The sequence below is a fragment of the Galeopterus variegatus genome, unplaced genomic scaffold (genome assembly GCF_000696425.1).
Source record: "Galeopterus variegatus unplaced genomic scaffold, G_variegatus-3.0.2 Scaffold239, whole genome shotgun sequence".
NCBI lineage: Eukaryota > Metazoa > Chordata > Mammalia > Dermoptera > Cynocephalidae > Galeopterus > Galeopterus variegatus.
In genome coordinates, this window is record NW_007726350.1 from 451,094 (window position 1) to 467,753 (window position 16,660).

The 16,660-nt window shown below is 36.0% G+C and overlaps 1 protein-coding gene across 1 annotated transcript in view; it reads right to left on the reverse strand.

Annotated features, from left to right (window-relative positions):
* Window positions 1–16,660, reverse strand: part of WDR43 (WD repeat domain 43) — a 49,867-nt gene that overhangs the window by 8,699 nt on the left and 24,508 nt on the right. The window contains exons 7-13 of the mRNA XM_008566400.1: window positions 14,457–14,521; window positions 11,700–11,871; window positions 10,117–10,203; window positions 9,077–9,208; window positions 7,503–7,631; window positions 1,139–1,225; window positions 348–379 (exon numbers count right to left, since the gene is read on the reverse strand). Coding sequence (XP_008564622.1) covers window positions 348–379; window positions 1,139–1,225; window positions 7,503–7,631; window positions 9,077–9,208; window positions 10,117–10,203; window positions 11,700–11,871; window positions 14,457–14,521 — 704 coding nt within the window. The remainder of the gene's footprint in view (window positions 1–347; window positions 380–1,138; window positions 1,226–7,502; window positions 7,632–9,076; window positions 9,209–10,116; window positions 10,204–11,699; window positions 11,872–14,456; window positions 14,522–16,660) is intronic.

Consider the following 16,660-nt stretch of genomic DNA (forward strand, 5'->3'; position numbering starts at 1 on the left):
GGGTTGGGATCCGTTGCCGGACACGGAAAAAGAAAAAAAAAAAAAAAAAAAAAAAAAAAAAAAGACTAAATCATTAAATAAAATAAGACGAATTCATTAAATCACCTAATAATAAAACTGAAATACCTATATAGGAGTTTTCTAAAAGAAAAGAAAACTGTAATAAAGTATTAAGAATAAGAATCATTCAACGTAAGGGGGGGGTGAATATTTGATACTTAAAGAGGTTTATTAGTTAGAATTTGGGGCTAATATTTAATTTCATACTGTCAAACATCACTGTTTGTAATAATCGCCTCTAATCTATTTATAAAAACAAAGCAATTTAAGTAACCTAAATGTCTTACCTATTAGGATGTCCTTGCAACCTCTTTGTGAGCTAAGGGGGAGAAAAGCACTATTAGCAACAGCACTACAGAGGCAACCAATCTCCATCAACTCCCACAATACGATGACTACATTAGGAAATCATCATTCCATTCAGTAGTCTATTTTCAACCAACATAGTATATCCTATGAATATATTCCCATAATAAGAGTTTCTTAACAATGTTATACAGAATTACTTAAGCACAAACAGGACGTCCACATGTCAGAAACAGTGAACGTTACTCTTGTACAGGTGAGAAGCTGGACTACTGCTAGATAATCTGAATACCCTCCACAATTCCATACTGCCAGGCATATAGATTAACAGCCCATCTGAAATAAAAAAAAAAAAAACCAAAATGTTTAAAAATAGTTGCAATGTTAGGTTAGGGTACCTCACAAGACATAATGGGAAAAACCAAAATGAGAATTTCAGAGCTTTATGTTGAGGTTTCCACAACAATCATCCTCATGGAGATGACATCCCATACATAGAACATTCTATGGTTCTAAATGCCTTCCAGATAAATAGACACAAACTTGCCATTAGTGGAATAAAGGCAAAAATGCCAATGAAACTTCCTTTCATTGCCTCAGGAATTCATCAATTTTACTTTTTCTGTCTAAAGTACTTTCCTCCTATTCATCTATTATTCACTCTCTAAATGCCATGCATCCTTACATATTACAAATCTTTTTCTTTAAAATGCTGAATTTTCCATTTAATTCAGAGCATCAGGACCTTGAAATGAAAAGAGCAGTCAGTTACCTCTTGCAACAATGGAATAACAGCATGCAGGGGCATCCTTAACACAGTCTTCTTTATTAAGTTTAAATTTCTAGTCTGAAGTACTTTCTGTGAGAAAATAAAATGATTATTAAGATAAGCATACTCACAAGCTAAGGACACTACAGGAAAATCTGTCTGTAAAAATGACTTCGAAAAGACCAAGGCAATGAACTGAATTTAGCAAATAAAGGTTGGAGGGAGACTATACGGAGATAACTTTTATCTTGAGGCTACCAGACAAATATGGTCTTCAGGAAATTTCCTTCATTAAACAGGTTTTTTCTTACCAATTTTTTGTATAAAGCACAAAAGAACATCTCTACACATTTAAATACAGATATATACCATGTCAGAGATGTTCCCAAACTTCCACTTTATGAAATTACAGCTATATCCACATAAGAGTGAGCAAAACATAATAAAATCATACTTAGAAAGCAAGAGATCTTTTTAAATTGTCAACATTTTGATAAAATTTTAAACCAATCAAAAGATCATCTAATTAGTGCTTGATCAAAACCCTTCCAGGGTAGATCTATGAGAGACCTGGTCTCCATCCTGGGTTATAGAACAGGTAAACAGGGTAGATCAGTCTGGGTCCTGGCCCTAGAAGCTGCATCCTCTTGGGCAGGCCATTCAACCTCTCCAAGCTGCTTTATGTAAGCAGAGTATGGGAAAGAAAGAGTCCTTTCAGGTCTCTTGATTCTCCCTTCCTTTTGAACACTTTTAAATACTGTTTCTTTCAAAAGGGTTTACTCCTAGAGGATCTTCACTGATGGTGTATATATTTTCTGGTGGTGGTTGTTGCTATAAAAGTGATGCTTGGAATATAAACAGCAGAGGTACCAAAGTGCAAAAATACAGAAAAGAAGTTTCTAATCTATTTAACAGTTCCTAACATATCCTTTTAGAATTCCCTGTGGATTTTACTTGCTTGTAAAACTACCTTTACACCAAACCCTTCTAAATCTATCAAGTACTGTTTAAAAACCATCACTTACATAATTACACATAGTTTCTTACACAAAAGAAATAAAACATTTTATACATCATTACTGGGGAGCTGAGGATGGACTGTCCTAATTTAATAGTCTCAATTAACCAAAATTTTCATTTTCAAATAAGTGGAATACAGGATTCCAAGCAAAATATGCTGATCAAAACTAACAATAATTCAGAAGGTGCTTGATGATACTAAATATTCTTCAAATCACCTCTTTATTATCACAAAATTCCAGTGATCTAGAAGCTACAGGACATATTCTGTTTGAACTAGTCCACAAATTATTTTTTGAGATATGACATGCTTTTGTTAAGGTCTTTAATTTCCACAAGATGTTCACCCAAACCACCAGGCTTCATCATCTTAAATAGCCAAGTTGGGCAGCAGCTCTTCAGACCGAGGAATAAAATCCTGAACTTGTTGTTGCTCACGCTCATTATTTACACCAAAAGCTTGGTTAAGAAGCATAATGGGGTACTAAGAACATAATGGAGGAACGAAAGATATGTGGTTTGTGAGATCCATTAGTGCTCTAAATATACAGTGATCAGACAGTTTGTTGTCCAAACTGGGACACTTCTGCGAATGAATGGAAAGAGTCACTATTAATAATTACACCAAGATACAAGGTGCAAACGAGAACTGTCAAAAAGGCATGATCGAGCTATCTAGAAGCCTATACTATTGTCTAGCATGGCAAAATAGTATGGTCTAGCTATCTACAAGTTACCCAAACTGCCGGGCAGAAGAATTTTTAACAAGCTCTTTGATGTTTCTTATGCCCACTAAAGACAGAGGCTCTGTGGCAACAATTTTCAAATTTAAAATAAGCAAATAAGTATGTTATTCCAAACCAAGTGAAATGATAATGAGTCAGCATCATTAACTTCTATGAAGGATGTACTTAAAGAAACAACCTATGAACCACACTTACAACTACCAAGATGATGATGTTGAAGATGAGATTTTTCTTTAACAACTTTATTACAGCACAACTGAAGCACAATAAACAGCACATATGTAAAGTGCATTTTTTGATCACTATGACATACACATTTATCCACAAAACAAACTGTGATAAAACTAAAACATTCTATTATCCTCAATTCTCCCTGGGCCCCTTTACAATGTATCCCTCCTTCTGTCCCCATTCCCCAGGCAGCTACTGAACTATACATTATCGGTCTGCATTTTCCAGAATTCTTATATAAATGGAATCATACTTTAGTACTTTTGGTTTGGCTTCTTTCTCACAGCATAAGTTTGAGGTTCATCCATGTTGTTCGTCTATCAATAACACATTCCTTATATTGCTATGAACAATGTGTTTATCCATTCATCTTTTGAGGGACACATGAGTTCCTTCCAGTTTGGGGCTACTACAAATAAAGTGGCTGTGAACATTTATGTACAAGTCTGTGTATGAACATATGTGTGTTATTCTCTTGGTAAATATCTAGGACTATGATGGCTGGGTCATATGGCAGATGTATCCTTAATTTTTAATAAACTGCCCACATATTTTCAAAGTAGTTGTGCCACTTTACATTCCCACCAGCAAGACATGAGTTTCAGCTGCTCCTCATCCTCACCAACACATGGTACTATCTTTTTAATTTTAATGTACCATGGTGTTATCTCATTGTGGTTTTAATATGCATTTCTGTGATAATTAGTGATGTATAATAATACCATTACATGCACTTATTGGCCATTAGAATTCTTTTGTGAAGTGTCTGTTCAAACCTTTACCAATGATTCTTTTATTTGAGTGAAAAGAGTTCTTTACATATTCTGGATACAAATTCTGTCTGATATTTAAGTTGCAAATATTTTTTCCCAGTCTGCAGCTTGTCTTTTCATGCTCCTAACATTGTTTTTTCAAAAGCAGAAGTTCCTAATTTTGATGAAGTTCAAATAACCAATTATTCTTTAAATATTTCATGCTTTTTATGATGTATCTAAGAAACCTTTTCCCAGTCTTATTCACATAGATTTTCTACTGTCTTCTAGAAGTCTTGTACTTTTAGGTTTTATCTTTAGGTCTCCTAATTTTGATGAAGTTCAAATAACCAATTATTCTTTAAATATTTCATGCTTTTTATGATGTATCTAAGAAACCTTTTCCCAGTCTTGTTCACATAGATTTTCTACTGTCTTCTAGAAGTCTTGTACTTTTAGGTTTTATCTTTAGGTCTATGGTCTATTTTGCATTGATTTTTATATAAGGTCTGAGGTAAAGCTGAGATTCATTTTTTTCTAATTGTGTGTGGTCTATTTCTGAACTCTATTTTTGGTCCCTTAATCTGTATTTATTTTTTCACCAATACTGAACTATCCTGATTGCTATAGCTTTATCTTCAAATCAGGTACAGTAATTCCACCAACTTGCTCTTTATTTTATAATTGCTATGGTTATTCCATGTCCTTTGCATTTCCATATAAATTTTAGGATCAGATTATCAATTTCTACAAAGGTGGTTGGTGGCGGCTGTTCGAATTTTAATTGGGAAAGGGTTGAACATAGATTAATTAGGAGACAATTCCTCATCTAAACAATACTGAATATTCTAATCCATAGATATGGTTTAGATCTCCATTTACTTAAGTCTTTGTTAATTTCTCTCAAGTATTATAATTTTTAATGTACAGATGTAGTCATCTTTTTTAGATTTATCCTAGGTATTTTTTGGCACTACTGTAAATGGAACTTTTTAAAAAATTTAATTTAAATAAATATTTATTTCTGTGGTTACCGTGAATTACATACATAACTAGGCTTTTCTTTTTGCATAAGCTATAGACAATTTCATTGGATTACATTTCCACCTTCCTAAAAACCATAAATTTTAATGTCAAGTTCACTATGATAAATTCTTAAACTCTTAGAAGGTCCCATGTTGTATCCCTGCCAGTGCTCACTTTCTTCTTTCCCTCCTATTTTTAATATCCCCTAAACAATGTATCATGTACCCTCATAAGGCAGCTTTTGGGAATGGGGAAGACTTTTTTTAGGGGGCAAAAAAATGTATGTTGTTTACTTGCCTCTTTCTTTTTAGAGTAGAGGGCAGAACATGAAAATATGTAATCTACTAAGTAATAAACTATGGGAACATTTCCATACTTTTAATTTTTCTTTTAAAAGGGTTAGTTTAAGCCTTTCACTGTAACTTTTACAGTTCAGTTTTAGCATACAATTTTTTTCATCATTCAACTACTTTACAATTATTTCTACCTAAGTAATATAAACCTTAACAATTTAAGAAGTATTTTCATAAACAGCATTTCATTAGTTCTTCCAACAACCCTACGACAACTAATAAAAATTATACATTAATACTTTTAAAGTGTTCTTGACAAAAAAAGAGTATAAACATCTCTTCAAGCTTCTAGACCTAACTATCAGAATGCAGAATACAAACTGGACAGAGGAACATGTTAAATGTTACCAAAGAAATGCAGTAGGCAAAATCCAGTTGTGGGACTCCCTATTGGGCAAATAACCTAGCTTCTACAAAAAATAAATTGCAAGAGAGACGGAAGGGGTATTATTAACAAAATATAATATAGATTCTACTGCAATATTGTTTTGAGGAAAGCAAAAATAAAAACTTTAAAAGTTTATGAGATAATCAGGGAAATGTAAACATTAATGACATTTGATAATTTTAAAGAATTATTGTTTACTTTTTTAGGTGTGATTATGAATTGTGGGTGTTTTTTAAAGGAGGTGTTAAGTTGAATAGGGATATGTTTATGGGTGAAATGATATCTGATCATTTCTGAGATCTGCTTCACCATAACCTGGGGAGACAAGTGAGCAAATAGATGAATTAATGACAGACTAGCTAGTGCTATTAATTTTTGAAACTGGGTGATGGGTTCATGGTGGTCCACTGTACTATTCTAAATGTTTTAAATGTTTCTTAATAAGAAAGAAAAAAAGAAAAAATTGGTACCTGCTTCACTTGTACCTACCAAGGAAGATTTCAAAGCATAGGGCAGGTAAGTGACATTACATTTCAAAAACACTGTCAATTGTTCTCTACAGCTTCTTCTCACCTAGGTTCCTATGCCATGGTAAACTAATATTCACCTTCCTAAATACATACATTCAAAAACTATTTTAAAAGAAATTTGGGGAAAAAATATTTTAAATAAATAAAGAAAAAAGGGGAAAAAAAGTAATTTGGGGTTTTCAGACCTGGTCTTCTCTCTCATTTTGCAAAATCACCTCAGACACAAATATAAGATATTCCCATTTAGATCAAATAAAACAAGAGGGATGCTATTCATAGGTTACAGATCAAAGTTACATTTATGCTAACCAAAAACACGGTACTGCTATAAGTCATTAAGAATAAATGCACTTAAATTTAAATTGCTTTACTCTGATAAGGCAGTGCTTAAATCCAGTTGCTTTTAACACTTAAATTTTCTATACTGACCACTGTCAAACTGTGGAATTTAAGAGAACCAAATTGAGTCACTTCATACAAGCAGTCACCAACTTACACAGAAATCATAAATGTCTCCCTTTTATACAAAGTTTCTAGTACTTTTATCTCTAAATATTTTATAACATAACCCCCAACCCTCTAGAATTTTTTACCCCAAACCTCCTACCCATTGCCAAGGTTCCACCTCACTGCCCCCTCTCACGGCCAGGGGGTAATAAGTTCCTGGAATCCAGAGTAAAAACTCAGGAACGCATTTTCCTACAGAAAAAAATATAAATTGTGATCTAGAATGCCGAGTATTACGGTTCAGCTACACTATGCTTATAAAGGCTTTAGTGAACTAAAGCCTAAGAACCCAACAATTCAGAACATATTTCTATGAGAAAATGCATTCCAGGTTCAAAATAATTCAACACAATCCCTTTGTAGGTTGGTGACTGCCTGTATAACATCACCAAGAGATATGTACTTGACTTGTCTCAAAAAATATTAAATTTCAAACAGTTCTATAATATGACTATCCACTCTGAGAATCTGCTATGTCAATCACTTTCTAAGAAAAATTAACTATCTTAATTCATTTAAAAACTGCTATCATGGGCCGGCCCGGTGGCGCACTGCTATAGTGCGCCGCTTGGGAAGCGCGGCGGCGCTCCTGCCGAGGGTTCGGATCCCACATACAGACCGGTTCCCGCTCACTGGCTGAGCGAGGCGCGGGAGCAACACCGAGGGTTGCGATCCCGTGGCCGGTCCCAGCCCGGTACGGGGGCGACACTGAGGGTTGCGATCCGTTGCCGGACACGGAAAAAGACAAAAAGGAAAAAAAATAAATAATAAATAAATAAATAAATAAATAAATAAAAACTGCTATCATACTTACATTTAGCATTTCGAAATCATTACTTTCTAAACCCTGTGCAAGAAGAACTGGAAAGCTATTGGTCTGTAGGTCATCCTTTCCTTTTTTTTGGTCTATATCCATTGCCCCCAGGCGTTCTTCAATGCTAACCTACAGAACAAAAATGATCCGTTAAAAGTAGTTTGGAGACAAAAAACACTGGTTGATTCACACCTCAATCCTGAAAAACACAATAGAATCTCAATACCATAATGTCTATGTTGGAGACAAGTGAAATGTTAGCAATCTAAGTTTCCAGATCCTGGTAAAAAAAAACACTGCCCAAGAAACACATGGTTTACAAATGTAATTCATAAAAATCCCTCTATATGAAGATCCAGAAAAGGCAAGGACCTGGCATCTGAATACTAAAGCATTAGAAAAGAACTATTTTCACAGAAGCTTCTTCCACTATAACAATCCCTTAGCATCAACCTCAGATCTGCAAAAGTAAACAAAATATCATCAAAAATACAGTTATGTTCCCCAAAATTTTTTTTTCTATTTTTCTATTTTTTCTCCCTATTTTTTTTAATTAGTGAGCTCCAAATGACGGTTTATTAGCTATATGACAACCAAGCGTTCTTGATAAATATTTAAAATTTAAGTGTAAATAAACATGATGCAATTTGCTATACAAAAATTCATTTGTATACAACTGATCCCTGATTAAAGTGAGCCAACAAACTATGTTCTGCCAGCCCCTCGGTAACTAAGTCAACATATAAATTTGTTCTATGACTAACAAAGCAACAGAAGTGCTCTGGTAAAGCCCCCTGCTACCCTAACATGAAAAACTAAAAAAAGGTAGGAGTAAATTCAAGAGTTGAATCTAGGCCAAGCTAAAGAAAGGTGGCACTTTATTTTAAAGTCAGATATCACATTATCAAGAAATAATTTTTATGAACAGCTATGTTATCCCCAACCTCCCAACCAATAAAGTAAGATATGTAAAATCAGCTAATGAAACAATCTTTCTTTAAGGATAAAACAGCTAAAAGTCCAGATTACTTAGACAAGAGTGAAAAATAAGAATGGAAGAAGAGAAAGAGGACTCTGCATAGACAAGTACAGTAACCACAGGAGGGTTTGAGGAGTTGGGGGAAAAAATGAGCACCTTAAGCAGTTATAACAACTATCAGTTTAAAGACCAACTGGCATTACATCAGCGAGGACTGCTCAGACAGCCAAGAGAAAAGAGGCATCACTGGAACTCAGCAACATGCGAAACCCAAAGAAAATCATCACAGCAAGTCCTGGCTTAATTTATTCAATTTTTTGTTATCCAGCTAACTATTATCAAATGGCCCAGACATCACCTCCTTTAGTTAATAGAAGTTTCATCCTCTCTATTTAACAGTGGCCAAATAAGTCTTACAAAGGTGACAATCTAGAATGTTGGGACCTATAATGCTGGGGAGAAAAGAGAGGGTAACAGCAACAATCTCACTAAATTTCTAAAGCTTCAACTTTGGCTCTCTCCAATATACATGTTAGAATCTCCCAAGCAATCCTTTATCTTAAACTCAAATACATGGTCCAAGTAGGTGCATTACCTCATTTCCCCCTAATTTCCTCTTGCTCTCTGCTCCCTCAGTTTGTGGAGGAGCAGGCTTGATAGCTGCATGATGACCAGGAATCCCAGGCACCAGAACTTTTACTTCAGAATTCATCACTGGTGTTCTCACCTGTTTAACAGGAACAGCATGGGTATGAAAAGGAAATTACACCTTAGTCTTTATTTATCCTCAATGAGAAAAAGAAGCCTTTTAAAAGGCATTTTTATTGGAAAACTCAGTATAATTAACTTGATATAAATTAAAGATAAATTTTAATTGAATGTTGGCAAATAAGTTTTTAAATGTTAATTTGAAAGTTCATGGATTTAAAGCTTGTAATACCACATAAGAGTAAAAACCAGGAAAAACAAAATCTACAGATTACACAAGGACGGGTGGTTTATGATTATCTCCAGAATTTGATCTTTGCCAGAAATGCTCAGACAGCCAAGAGAAGGTGTCATCTCTGAAACTCAGCCAGAAGCGAAACCATATGGATGTCATCATAGCATGTCTTGGCTTTTCTCTTCTCATGAAGCAGCCAAACATATGATATATACATGTGGACACCGAGTTATTTTCAAAATAAAGCACCACGTGATGCTCTTGTATGTAGTATTAAATCCCAGCCCCAACATGGTTTTAGTTCACCCTGAAATACAGAATTCCTCTCAACAAAGTTATGCCCTTTTAAATACCAAGACTGATAACATCATTTATTGATAAATTTGATAATAATACTTATTCCTACAACTTCCTTGCCCACATGATCATGCATGGTGGACAGGGAAGAACTAAATCCAAGGTCTTAACTGCCAGTCATCTATTCACACAATACTTCAACATACCAAGAGTACAGAAATGAAGAAAGTTTTAGACTCAATATATAAAATTATAATCACACAAAATTTATGACAAAATCATAAAGAGGATATTAAGGAATAAAAAGATAAATGAAGTCAGTCTAAACATAATACTATATAATTCAATTCATCTAAGTCTCTCTTCTCTTAACTTCAAATTTGTAATACGCTCACCTTTGTTATAGCTGTTTCTACTTTTGGGGCCCAGCAGTTTGAAATATCTCTTACTAAACACATATGAGTTTCTTTGGAGTTTAAAGCCTGGGAATATATTTTTAAAAGGGAGATGGGAGAGGGAAAAAAAAGAGAAAGTGTCAAACACAGCAACTGGGAATCAGAATAAAAAATAACTATTTGTGCATTTTTATAAACTGTTAGCCATGATCACCACTCGAACTGAAGGCAGTTAAGGAAAATGAGTAAAACCTGAAGACTGGACACAATGTTCACGCTCCTCAGTTATGAACTGCTTGAATTTTTTAAAAGTCAACAGATTTTTTAAATATAACCTATTTTAAAGAAAACATATCAGTTCATCAGCCTTGTAAAGAATAATCTGTGCTCAAAATAAAAAAACCTGAAGACTGGACACAATGTTCACGCTCCTCAGTTATGAACTGCTTGAATTTTTTAAAAGTCAACAGATTTTTTAAATATAACTTATTTTAAAGAAAACATATCAGTTCATCAGCCTTGTAAAGAATAATCTGTGCTCAAAATAAATGGTCCTACCCTAACATCTCCTACTGTTATTCATTCCACAAGCAAACCAAAGATAGCACTGCTGATTAATAAAACTCCCTGAAGTGGATCTATTTGTCCTGACATGATATTAAATGGGGGAAGGGGAAGTCAGATGCAGCAAATTACATAGGTGCCAAAAAGGTTTACGGTTATATAAAATTCTATATACTCATATGAGCAATTAATATCTGGAAGGACACAAAACAAACAGGTAACAGTGGTTACATCCGGAGAGGGGGGATTCACATATGACAAGGAGACACATTTACAGCTTAACGCTTCTCTTCTTTTTTTATTAAACCACTTGCATGTATTATATTTTAAAAAGTAGTTTTTAGGAAGCCCAATAAGAGCTTGCCTGGGCACATAATACTCCACTCATAGCCTTACTAAGTTAAAGTATTATAAATGCAAACTTAAGAAATCACCTATTAGACATGATCATGGTAACTTCACCAGAAGTCTTCAAAGAAGCTTCTGTAGTAAAAAAATGTTAAATCATTGCACTACCCATTACATTTCCACTTAGAAAACTCAATGAGTACTATTAATAAGGTCTCTTATTAAGATTTATGTATTGTGTAACTGTTTTGTATAAAATTCAACAGAAGTCATACCTGTCCTGACCAAAAGAGTAGTCACTAGAAACATGCAACTACCGAGCACTTGAAATGTGGCTAGTCCAAACTGAGATGGACTGCAAGTGTAAAATGCACACCACATTTCCAAAACATAATACCAAAAAAGGGAGTGGGCGTGATATTAAATATCTCAAACAATGTTTTATATGGACCAGGTACTAAAAGGCATTTTGAATATGCCAGGTTTAGTAAAACATAGAGTTCTCATAAATTAAAATAAACCACCCAGTGAACAGCCCTTTAATTAAAGAAAAATATTTTACTTCTTTTTAAGTATTACAACAAGTAGACCAATGTATCATTTTTAAAATCATTCTTTTCCACGGACATGTTGGTGCTATCCTATTTTACTCTAGGGCAGCATCTACGTACCACTCGCTCAATGGTAGGCTGAAACCAATTGCCATATACAAGCAACAACGACATTTTGTCTGAGCAAAAACCAGCTGCTAGAATAGGGATGGGTTTTGGTGTTGATTTCTTGCCTTTCCCGGGTGTTGCTATCTGAACTGTGCAGTTTGAAGTCAAAGGCTTCTTGCAGAATCTACAAATGAGAGGAAAGTCAAATTAAAAGACGTGAAATAACATCTCATACTAATTCTTCAAAGTTGGCACCAAGTCATGAAATGCAACCTTCCTCTAGCCTCCACACTACCATCAGGAGTGACCAGGGTCCCCAGAACTTGAGTGCTCCTTTCAAGACCTCACCCAATAACCCTCAAAACCTCACCACCAAAATCAGCTTTGACCCCCAACTGCCCCTTTCTCCCATCTTGTCAAACACCAAGAAGAGGCCCTATGCTCCTAAACGATCTCTCCCCACCCTAAGCTTCAGCCCTCACATGGCTCTGTATGTGCCCTATGCCAACCAGTTCCATCTCCAGCACTCCCAACCCCCAAAAACCTCACTATGACCTCTGGGAATTTTGCTTTCCCAGAAGCAAAATTATGCCCTCAATGTCTTCTCTAAGGGCTGTCTTCACCTTCTTGCTCTACCCTGGCTCATCCTTACAATTCTCCCAAGTTAGAGTTGTTTTCTCTCCCACACCTTTTGTGCCAGGGGTCTTGGACATGACTTCAGTGTGCACCTTGTTCTTTGCTAACACAATATTCTCTCCCTCTTTTGTCCCTAAAGTCTTTGAAATTGTTGTCACCAAATACCAGCTACCTCTCCCACCTGCCACCATCCAATAATCTGGGTCATTCCCCCACAATTCTTAAAGATTTTACTGGCCTATCATTCTTTACAACACTACTCTTAAAAAATTCCTTTCTTAGTGGTTTCCATATCCAGTATCCAGGCAGATGATCCTTTTTCACTCTGGTCTCTCGGTTCCTACCTCCAATGACCATTCCCCGCACTGTATCTCAGCCACACACTCCTTACACCCTAGACAACATATTACCACTCATCCCCAGTAAGTACACACCCTCCATAATCTCAATTTTAAATATCCCACTATCCCTGTTTTTCCAACTCACCCCCCTTCTAGTATCCTGACTCCACAACTATCTCTAGACCGAGGATTTTCAGCCTTTACCCCTCTATAGTCTATTCTCAACATATCAGGCAGAACGACTATCTTAAAACTTAGGTGAAATCCCATCATTCCTCTGCTTAAAATCCTTCAATTGCTTACCACTGCCCAAGAGAAATGCCCAAGTCCTCATCACGGCCCACTACTTCTATGCTCCTACTTCCTCTGGGCCTCAATTATACATTCCATGTATACACATCACTATGTAAATAAAAGTGTTACACACTAAAATGTTAACAGTTATCTCCAGGAACAGAACTCAGTGGAGGAAGACTCAGATTTTGTAATCAATTGTTTCTGCAATGTAGTGAGTTTATACTTAAATAAACTGCTATACTAGTATTTTAAAAGAAGAGTTATCAACTGACAATAAAAGGTTGAAACCAGGGGCCGGCCTGGTGGCGCACTGGATAGTGCGCCGCTTGGGAAGCGCGGCGGTGCTCTTCCGCCCGAGGGTTCGGATCCCACATACAGACCGGTTCCCGCTCGCTGGCTGAGCGAGGCGTGGGAGCAACACCGAGGCTTGCAATCCCGTTGCCGGTCCCCGGTCCGGTACGGGGGCAACACTGAGGGTTGCGATCCGTTGCCGGACACGGAAAAAAGACAAAAAGACAAAAAAAAAGGTTGAAACCATTTTAAACTTTAACATAATAACTGTACACATAATTGAGTCTGAGACCATGCTTAAAGTATACAACGAGGTTTGGCAATAACTCTTCTGTAAAGGGCTAGACAGCAAATAATTTCAAGTTTTTCAGGCCACATATAATCTCTACTGGATTTGGCCTACAGGCCATAGTTTGCTGACCCCCTGGTCTATGACTACTACACAACCTACAAACACTCCTCTTTCTGTCTACCAAACAAGAGCACTGCCACGCTTTACTGATCTGCATGTGTGTGGGAAGGGGAAGTAAAGCACTAGCCAAGACAAAAATTAAGGCCTCACCAAAGTTCAGAAGTAAATCTCTCTAACTGAGCCACTTTCTTTTAAGATTTATCATTGGAACAGGCAACATTTACTTAGCATACATAATAAAAAGTCACTCTCCTAATCACAAATATACTCCTAATCACAAATATACCTATGAAGAAATGATCCATGACTTCAAAAACTTGAGTTCTCACTGGGAATGTATGTAGTCATATGCATAAAGAAAAACGCTCCCACAACAATCTCAATGAATAGTAATATTATGCAAAGAACAACGAAATGGGAGTATTAAAAAGTAACAAGTCAGGGCCGGCCCGGTGGCGCACTGGATAGTGCGCCGCTTGGGAAGCGCGGCGGCACTCCCGCCCGAGGGTTCGGATCCCACATACAGACCGGTTCCCGCTCACTGGCTGAGCGAGGCACGGGGGCAATGCCAAGGGTTGCGATCCCGTTGCCGGTCCCCGGTCTGGTACGCGGGCAACACTAAGGGTTGCGATCCGTTGCCGGACACGGAAAAAGACAAAAGACCAAAAAAAAAAAAAAAAGAGCGGGCAACACTAAGGGTTGCGATCCGTTGCCGGACACGGAAAAAGACAAAAGACCAAAAAAAAGTAACAAGTCAGGAAAAGAGGAATTTCTTTCTTGAAAAATTCTTACCCATTTAATATGTGTTCAAAAAGATGAACTTGACCATCTCTGCAAACAACAGCTAACTTGACAGGCTAAAAGAAAAATACAACTGATTAACTCTTATGAATAACACATTTCAGTCCCCCACTTAACTTATGAAAACTCCACTCTCCTCCCCACCCCTTTAAATAACCAGAAATAAAGATAGAAGAGCAAAGATACACTTAAAAATAATTATCTCTGTCAAAATAACAATTAGTGTTGTTGTTTTCATGATTCTAAATAAATGCTTAGGCCAAGAAGATAACACAGTCAAGGAAAATGCAGACTGCAAGTTAGATGAACAAAGTTATTACCAAGTGTGGAGGCTGGCAACACAAAACTGACATGCCCCACCTGTCAGAGCAGTCACAATGGATGAAAATGCCATTTTGCAGCGATGGCTGGGAAGGGGTGGGGATGGAGTTCTCAGCCCTCACCACCTCTCTTCCTCCTCCATCGACTGTCAATCTAGCAACCTAGCTGTCTGAATGCTCCTACTTCACCACGCCCTTGATATCAGCCTCCTAACCCAAAGATCCTTATAGCGCATTTTTTTTAAAGTTCTGAAACTTAGTTAAGAAAAGATTAAATGAATACTTATCACTTCCAAGAATTTGCTATCTCTATTCTAGTTATAAATGTAATGGAAGAATTTAGGCCGTAGCCAATATATTGAAAGAAACAAATATATAAAAACGTTTTAAGACTTTCACTATGAAAGCACTTTGACTCTTTTAAAAGATATGTACTACTGTTTTTAAAAGATAAGGAATCTCAGAAAGGAAAGATGTTACTAAAGAAAATTTAATTCTTTTGAGGTTTAGTAGCACATGAAAATTGCCAGGGAAGAGATCATTTCTCCCACATCAAATTTTCTAGCTCACCGTTCCACAACTCCTACTGATGTAGATCCAAATCTAATCCTAAACTGTCTAGAGAGTTTGGTAACTTCTTAAGAAAACATAAGCAATACTATAATCAAGGTTTTGTTTTGGAATTTTAATTTTAAATTATTACTGTAACTACAATTTTATATCAAGTGCCAGAATTAGAACTTTGCTTCCTGATCCATCACTCTCACTTTATACCTTAAAAACAGCTTTTTTAAAAAAGTCCTCCTTTCTCCCTCCTTTGATTATTGATAATTTTAAACATAATGTCAATATTGTTCCAAGATAAACTCTAAATTAATTCTAAAATTAAATCTAAAGCAATAGAATTCAGTCAGAAGATTATTGATAATTTTAAACATAATGTCAATATTATTCCAAGATAAACTCTAAATTAATTCTAAAATTAAATCTAAAGCAATAGAATTCAGTCAGAAAAAGAGAAAGAAAAAACTCAATCCATTCTCTAAATAGATTAGGGGCAAGTTTTGCCAAGGCAAATGATTTTCCTTACACATATTACTTGCATTTAAACAACCTACCTCTAAAAATCATAAATACACCAATAATAAAAGTTAAAAACTTTACAGAAAGCACTTAAAATTAAATCAACCTCTTTGTTCAATAGTTATAGGGACAAACAACAAAGTGATTCTCATTTTATCGGTTTCCTATGATCAGAACTTCAGATCATCATGAGACGATCAGTACACATCACACTGAATATACAAGCTTACTCAAAAATGATTTACTTTATAAAGCATTAAAGCATTACTGTGGTGAGTGTAGGATTCCTACTAGAGTTTTCTAAAAATACTAACTGATGGATCTCATTACTACTTGAACTTGATGCCTTAAGAAACAAAAATCCTTATAGGAAATTAGCGATCTAATCATTATCACCCCCATCCCACACCCACTTCACATTAGAAAGCCATGTTTCTTAGCAGCAGAATCAATATTTAAACCAGAATCTGAACTGGCTCAGTTGGTTAGAGCAGGGTGTATCTATACCAGCCAGCCACCAAAAAACAAGCCGAAAAAAAAACCCAGAATCTTTTAATTTTTAACACAATGCTCTTTCCATTACAACACTTTTCGAAATTAAAACACAACGAAAAACTTCTAAGTCATCTCTAAATCCCAGTTAGAGGTTTATGCAACACATGCATTTCAAAACGCAGACTGTTAAAAGTGAAACATCCTTAGTTTTCATTGAAAAAGTAGGATTCTGGGCCAGCCCGGTGGCGCACTGGATAAGTGCGCCGCTTGGGAAGCGCGGTGGCGCTCCCGCCCGAG